At 39.9% G+C, this 7,731-nt stretch overlaps 1 protein-coding gene across 4 annotated transcripts in view; it reads right to left on the minus strand.

The window, feature by feature from the left end:
* FAM49A (family with sequence similarity 49 member A) overlaps positions 1 to 7,731 on the minus strand; it is a 109,631-nt gene that overhangs the window by 30,997 nt on the left and 70,903 nt on the right. For all 4 annotated transcript variants that reach the window (XM_023511848.1, XM_023511845.1, XM_023511846.1 and 1 more), the window contains one exon: positions 5,388 to 5,467. In XM_023511848.1, coding sequence (XP_023367616.1) covers positions 5,388 to 5,457 — 70 coding nt within the window. In that variant the 5' untranslated portion in view covers positions 5,458 to 5,467. The remainder of the gene's footprint in view (positions 1 to 5,387; positions 5,468 to 7,731) is intronic.

The following is a 7,731-nucleotide window of genomic DNA, read 5'->3' on the forward strand; positions in this document are numbered from 1 at the left end:
GGGTTAGGCTCAGTTGCCCGTATAAAAAGAAGGTTCACTAAATGTTTTGAAAGATCACTTCCATCTGGGAATCACGAGAACCGCTTCACTGGAAGACTAAGGCCCACTGCCGATGTTGGGTGCCATGTGGTGGATCAGACCACAAAACCCTAGGGCTGAACTTCAGGCACACGTCTCCCTATACACTGTCCCTAAATCTATGAAAGATGAGCAACATGCATTAATCTTCTATTCCTCCCTTGTCTCCCAGCCTTCAAAGAGGAAATGGAGACATGTGAGGCCTTAGAGTGAGAAAAAGAAAAAAGTGGAAGGAAGAAAAAACAACAATTGAAAAAAGGTGTTAAGTGGCTTTGGAGAAATGTGAGCATAAAGTGTAGAACTTGCTGCAAAGGTCAGAGGAGAATTTAAATCAGATCTATGCAACGGGAAAACCTAGGAACAGATGTGTCTGCTTTTGTGTTATGTTCTGACCTGGCTTAATTATATCTATTTGACCCAGTTCAATTAGATTCCATCACCAACTTCAAAAAGAATATTCAACACTCAGAGGAGAGGTGCCACATTCATTTATGCTGTTACTAGGAGCTGCTCAGCTTTCCCTCCTGCCCCCACCCCCTTCCTCCTTAACTCTTTATACTCCAGCCTCTGAACACAAAGCAACAGATCTGGACTCTGCCCTCCCAGTGGCCGCTGGTGACTGGGCAGCTCAAAGCCCAATTCCTCATCCCCTTTTCAAGCTTTATCTTTTCTGATAGCTCTACAGTGTTGAATCTGCTTACATTCCCTCCTCCTTGAGCCTCTGGGCTCTCCTGCCTGCCTGAATTCGGCCTGCTCTACTCTGTGCCCGAAAGCAACCAGCATCAGTCACTGAAGTTCATTTGGTGCTCAGGCCTTCATGCCTGACAAGGGCTGAATGTTGCCTCATGGAAGTGAGTGGAGCTCAAGCCTGCCCTCAGGAATCTCTCTCTAGCAAAGTGTCCTTCCTCTACAACGTAGCCTCTCTCCTGGATCCTCTGACAGCTCAAGCCCCCTCTAAGTGTTAGCATGCCTAACGTTGCCAGCTGTCAGCTCTGTCTAAGCTCTGGTTTTCCCTCGGGATGTTGGCTACTCTCTTTGGAGATGAGCTTTGATTCTGGACATTCAGCCCTGAGCTTCTTAGCTTTGCCAAGCTGCCTCTGCCGAACCCAAGCCAGGCTTTCATTTCAGTTCCCATTTCATTCCAACAAGCATTTGGTGCTCTGTCTAAATCAAACCTCTTGCTGTTTTTCAGACATGCCCTTCCTATTCCAGTCTCTGCTTTTAATCATACCGTTTCCATCTGTTGGAAAACTCTCCCCATCTGTACTGTAGAAAAACTACTCATTCTTTAAAGCCTTTTCCAAATGCCACCTCTTGCAAGAAGACCTCTCTGATTTCTTCACAGCCTTCTACATCCAGAAATCTGATGTATTACATATACTTTCTCCTCTTCACTTTCATGCCATACCATGCTTCCCTGAGTCATTGATCTTATTTTGTCTCCGACTGTGTGCCTGTACTGTCCTCCACTCTAGTATGAGTCTCCATAAGGCAATGAGTGTTCTCATCTAGCTCTGCCCCCCTGATGCTGCATGGGGTATGTACCTGGCCGTGACCCTACTCAACATACCGTGACTGGATGGAGCTGAAATCTGCACAACAGCAGCCCACTTTCCCGATCCTTTTAGCCCACCAGCAATCTTTCTGGAAGGCCATCTTTAGAAAACAGAGTTTTTAGGATCAAGAAATCAAAATTAACCCTATGATATGTCTTAGTTTGCAGAAAATAAAACTTCCTTCTCTAGCCAGGGAGAAAATAATAGCTGTGGTCCTTCTAGGAACTTTCTGGTGCTGAGCCCCTTCAGGGAAGCAAAGTAGTAGAAAGAGGACAGACAAAAACACCCATATCCCTTCATCAATCCTATGTGACTTCAACTCAATTATTTATCTTTCAGAATCTCAGTGGAAAAAGGTGATCTCTCCTTAGCATTGATGAGGAAATAAACAGAATTTTAATATATACATTTATTAAAATTTATCATTATTATCACAATTATTGTTATTTAGAGACAGAGTCTCACTCTGTCTCCCAAGCTAGAATTCAGTGGCATGGTCACAGCTCACTGCAAACTCAAACTCCCTGACTCAACCAGTCCTCCCACCTCCACCTCACCAATAGTTGAGACTAGAGGCATGGACCATCACACCTCAATGATTTTTTTTTTCAGTTTTTTATAGATGGAGTCTTGCCATGTTGCCCAGAATGGTCTTAAAATTTGGGGCTCAGGTGATCCTTCTCTCTCTGCCTTAAGAGTCTCTCAGTTTACAAGTGTAAGCCACCAGAAAATATAAAACTATAAATTTACAAAAATTTTCTTGGCAATTTTTAACATCCTTATTTTAAAAGTATAGTTTTATACTTTCCTTAAATAGTACAGGCCTAGTAATGAACCACAAGACATGTGAATTAAGTCTTCACTTCTTCCTCTAGAAGAAATTATATTAACAAATGAAGTTTTTATACCATGAACTAGCATCAAAAGTCAAGATTTCTAAGTGATTCATTTAGCCACTATGACCTATCTTTAAGTAAAATGTTAGGAAAATGTCCAAAGTACAAGACTGAGCAGAGGCGACTGTTGGGGTAGTGAAGGGGAGAGGAGCAGGGCCCCTCAGCCCTGACCACTGCAGTGGGTGGGGATGACACCCCTAAGCCATTGCCTCAGAAATCTGTGCTCTGGAGAACCCTGGTAGAAAACTACCATTTTAAAGCCCCTCAAATTTTATTTTTATAACTTTAAAGGCTTTTAAGATTAGACCCAAGCAAGAGTTTCTCTGCGAAGCATGGAAAGCCATAGATCCAACAGGCAGGCAGGTGGCATCTCTGAGCTCTGGGGGGCGCAGGTGAGCACGAACAGGTGCCAGCAGGATTCAGGGCCTCCAAAAAGAACGAGCATGTAACTTTTATAGTAAGGTGACCAGATATCCCGCTTTTCGTGAGACAGTCCCAATTTTTAACAATTTGTCCTGTGGCGTTTTTAAAAAGTCCCAATTTTTGGAAAGAACGCGGGACAAGCTAGGGAATGGCTGGAAAACAGAAAGGGAATATATGGTTTTTGGCTGCTGAAAAGGTTAATGTAACTCCATTTGGGAATGAAGAGGTTAATGTAACTCCATTTAGAAATGAAAAGGCTAATGTAAACTCCCTACTCCCCTCCTGGGCAAGGTCGCCCAGGTGGACCCTTTGAGCCACAGGCGCCGCCCTATACATATTTTTTTAATGTATTAATTTGTAAATTGTACTTATGTTGAAATTTTAAAAATATATATTACAATACTATTTTTGCATTCTATGAAAATTTTTGTTGCTCCATATAGATCAAATTTTTAAATTTTTAATTAAGAAACTCTCCCCCCCTTGTCACTGGTGTCCTGCTTTACCAATGTTAAAATCTGGTCACCTTACTTTATAGGTGCTATAAATCCCCACAGTTGTGAACCAAGGGAGTGATATACCACTAGTTTAGCCTTTGTACATGGTGAAGGCAACAAATTAAAATACATGAGAAAGGAAAGAGAAGGGAGCAATGAAGAACCCAACTGGCAAAATAAGGGTGTTAAGACTACAGAGAATTTATTTCATTAAGATTGTTACAACTTACTAATAAATCCTTATTTTGACAATATATAAAAAACACATATATATTATAACAATTATATGCATATGTATACCTACATACTAGAGTAGCAAAAGGAGAACCAAATATAAACTATTTAAAAAGTCCATTCCTTTTGAAATATCAAATCAAACTGGCTATCGCTACACACCCAAATCTAGCCCAACCAAGCCAAGCCAAACAACAGCAGCACAGCCCGTGAGTTAAATCAGAAGGAACACCTCTTTCACTGAACATAATCTAGATTGAACTTTTTTCAGAACATACAGCACATTTTTACTTTTCAAGTAGCTATTTTAAAAACAGCTGACACATGGGCGGTGCCTGTGGCTCAAAGGAGTAGGGCGCCGGCCCCATATGCTGGAGGTGGCAGGTTCAAACCCAGCCCCAGCCAAAAACTACAAAAACAAACAAACAAACAACAACAACAACAACAACAAGAACCCAACCAGCTGACACTAAAAAGATACATCTAGGGAACTGTCATTTTTCATTCTAGGACATCTTGGAAGAGTCTCCTAGCATTTACTTACAGATCTCTGTTAGAAGCAAACCTCTATTAGAATCTCTATATAAGGAAGTTCCAACTATTTTTTTAATATTGGTAAAAATACTTGAACAATTAAAGTTGAGAGCAGATTAAAGGGTGTAACAAGTGGTGTACACAGGGTAAAAAAAAAAAGATATGTAACTCTGCTTGTTATAACGGCATTATATTAAAAAGGGGAAGATGGCTTGGCGCCTATACTCAGTGGGCAGGGCACTGGCCACATACACTCAGGCTGGGGGTTCGAATCCAGCTTGGCCCAGCAAAAACAACAATGACAACTGCAACAAAAAATAGCCAGGCATTGTGGCAGGTGCCTATAATCCCAGCTACTGGGAGGCTGAGAGGCAAGAGAATCGCTTAAGCCCAACAGTTTGAGGGTGCTGTGAGCTGTAACACCACAGTACTCTACCAAGAGTGACAGTGAGACTCTGTTTCAAAATAAATAAATAAATAAAAATAAAAAGGGAAAGATACAAAAGGGAAGATGGAAACATAAGCTTAGTTTGATTAAACATGAATGCACCACACTTATTTGTAAATACATTTCATCAATACATAAGAAATAATTTATGGGTTTATTCAGCCATGATTTTTCAGCCATTTTACCTGAAAAAAAGTTATTTTTTTTGATAAAAGAAACGACCTCTTGGATAAAAGGCGTATATCTCAAAATCCTGAAATGTTTCATACAATCAAATACAAAGGATAAATGGAAATAACTAAAAAAAACTCAGTAAGTTAATTTCTGGTATTGATCTTTTTTTTCTTTCATATCTAGTGACATGGGTTTTATAGCAATATGTATAAATTACTTTCCTTATAATTTTCTTTTGCAATATAAAAGAATAATTCATAAAAGTTCCTAAAGAAACATTCATGGTAATTTATGCTAAGCCTACAAAAGCTCGTCACTTATGAAGCCAACAAAACACACAGCTACGTTAAAATGATTTTCCACTGTGTTTCTAAAACAATAGATAAAGAAAGAAGGAAAATGACATTAGAAATCATCTCAGAAAGAAGCACACGGGGACATTTGGACATGGTTTAAATATTATATGGAAGCTTCTTAACTTCCTTACCACTTAGCTATAAAGAATGTGAAAAGTTTTCATTATTATGTTACAATTTTTGGCACTTACTTTCAAAATCCAGGAAAAAATGTGGATAGTTTTCAATTTCTCTGGTAAGAACTTTGAGCAGGTTTCCCATCCCAGCAAACCTAGAAAAGGCAACACAGAACCAAATGTCATCAGCAAAATGAAAAATGGGTTTGCGTGAACACCACTGAGATCCCCATAGCTACCTCTGAGGACCAGAAAGAAAGCAGCTTCATCCCAGAGATAAGTGACAACACAGCCACTCATTTCTGAATGTGTGGTAAGTATCTCTGAGGCCTTGGGTCTCTAAACCGTAGGGACATCTGGCCTACACCATACAAAGTATGACAACGATTAAAATGTCATAAGCTTCCCATTGATGTACAACTTATGTCTGAGAACAAGTACAATCAAGTGGGCATTATTAAAGTATCTGTCTAGCAAGGTAAGTTTCTTAAAGCTCATGAGAACAGAGTTCAGACAACACGGATTTATAGTTGCGGGGATGCCTCTTCACAGGGAGAAGATTTCTCAGAGGTTTAGCTCATAGGCAAGGTAGTGGCTCTCATAATTGAGCATTCCAACAGTAATGAGATAGGGTCCTTCCAAAAGTTACTCTCAATGAAACTGCTGCTTAAGACATTTGCAAATGTGTGTCAGATCAAATGAAAATACAAATTTGCTGCCTACATGTAGTCTCAACCTAAAAAAAAAAAAAAAGAAAGAAAAGAATAGCTAAAATGTAGCAATTTTTAAAGTAAACAGCAAAATTTCTATGGCTCTTAGCTCTAGACAGGAAACTATCTTCTTGGAGAGGTCACTCATCTACTCATTCATTCAACACTTATTTGTGGAACAGCAGTTTTATACATCGGGCACTGTGCTTTTGGAAAGATGTTTCTCTAACTTGGCACTAAGTGAACTCTCGTGACTCAGAGCGTCAAGGACAATTTGAAACCACTGCACCAGTGCAAGGGAACTGCAGGGCTGCAATAGTCTATGCACATAGCTTCCAACAGTGCTTATGTTGATACAGTGAATTTCTTTAAAAAAAAAATGCACCACTCTGAGAAAGATGTGGTGAAAGAAAAATGCACCAAAAGGATGATTCTGTACATCAGAATATATAGCGAGTGGCGGCCCCTGGTCTCCCCATCCTGCTCCACATACTCCTACATCTGCAGATATGCTGCCTGGTACGACTTGCTAATGGAAAACCAAAGAGGCTGGGCTTAAAGAGTCTATCTGGTGTCAGACTTCCTGGGTGCAATCCCAGCTGTTTCCCGCTACATGTTATCCAGGGCAAGCAGCTTCATCTCTGTAAGTCTCAGTTTCCTCACCTGGAAAATGAACTTCTATCTGTTTCATCAAGTTATGACAGTGAGAGAAAAATGTAAAATTCTTAGCATAGTATTTTCAAGAAGAGTTGTGAAATGTTCCATGCTCATACTATTGATGGCGGTATTGATGGTTACTCCTACCACCATCATCATCACGGTTATCCTGACAGCTTCAAATACTCACTTAAGACTAGCTTTTGGAAGATGGATTACATTTTAGGACCGATGGAGAAGTAACAAAGAAACATTTTCTAACCCCTGGAGTTGCCTGAATAGGGAGTGGTTTGCTTGGAGAAGTAACAAAGAAACATTTTCTAACCCCTGGAGTTGCCTGAATAGGGAGTGGTTTGCTTTGTGAAATAGTGAGCTTTCTCTCACTGATGATTTCCAAGTAGAAATGTGCTATGTTAGTACTTAGCAAAGTCATAAAAATTAGTTATGTGTTGGGAAGAAGGGTGGACTAAGACTCCTATGATGTGTCCCACTTTGGGGTGTATGAATATTTTTAGATACACACACACACAATACACACACCCATAATAAGGGGATGCAAACACCATATTTTTTATCTTCCAAAAGAATCTTCTCTATCCCTTTTGTCACTGTTTTCCTTTTCCCTTTATGCACATTTCCTTTTAAGACTTATTTCTGAGTAAAGCCCTGTGTGAGGTTATGTCCTGTCAAATTAAACCTCAGACCTGGTATAATCCACTCCTGCCACAGGGCAGCATTCACACACCCTCTTGGGTCTCTGGGCAAGAATCTGTTTCCAGCTGAATGAACAAGTCCAGCTTCCACCTGGAGGCACTTCTTGTAAGAAGATGATTATACTGTTTAGTAGCAGTCCTGACTTTTCATGCAAAGTGCCTTAATGTAAATTAAATATTCTTAATTTTTGTGGTTTTGTGCTATGAATAGGTCACAATAGACCTACATGGATTTAGCTTCATCCTAAAATTCAGTCTTGTGTAGGATTTTACTGATGGAGTGCTCGGGTGAAAAATACGCCAAGCCTTTGAAATTCATAATAGACTAAAACAAACATA

Source organism: Otolemur garnettii, unplaced genomic scaffold (genome assembly GCF_000181295.1).
Source record: "Otolemur garnettii isolate 467f Iridium unplaced genomic scaffold, OtoGar3 scaffold00022, whole genome shotgun sequence".
NCBI classification, from domain to species: Eukaryota; Metazoa; Chordata; class Mammalia; order Primates; family Galagidae; genus Otolemur; species Otolemur garnettii.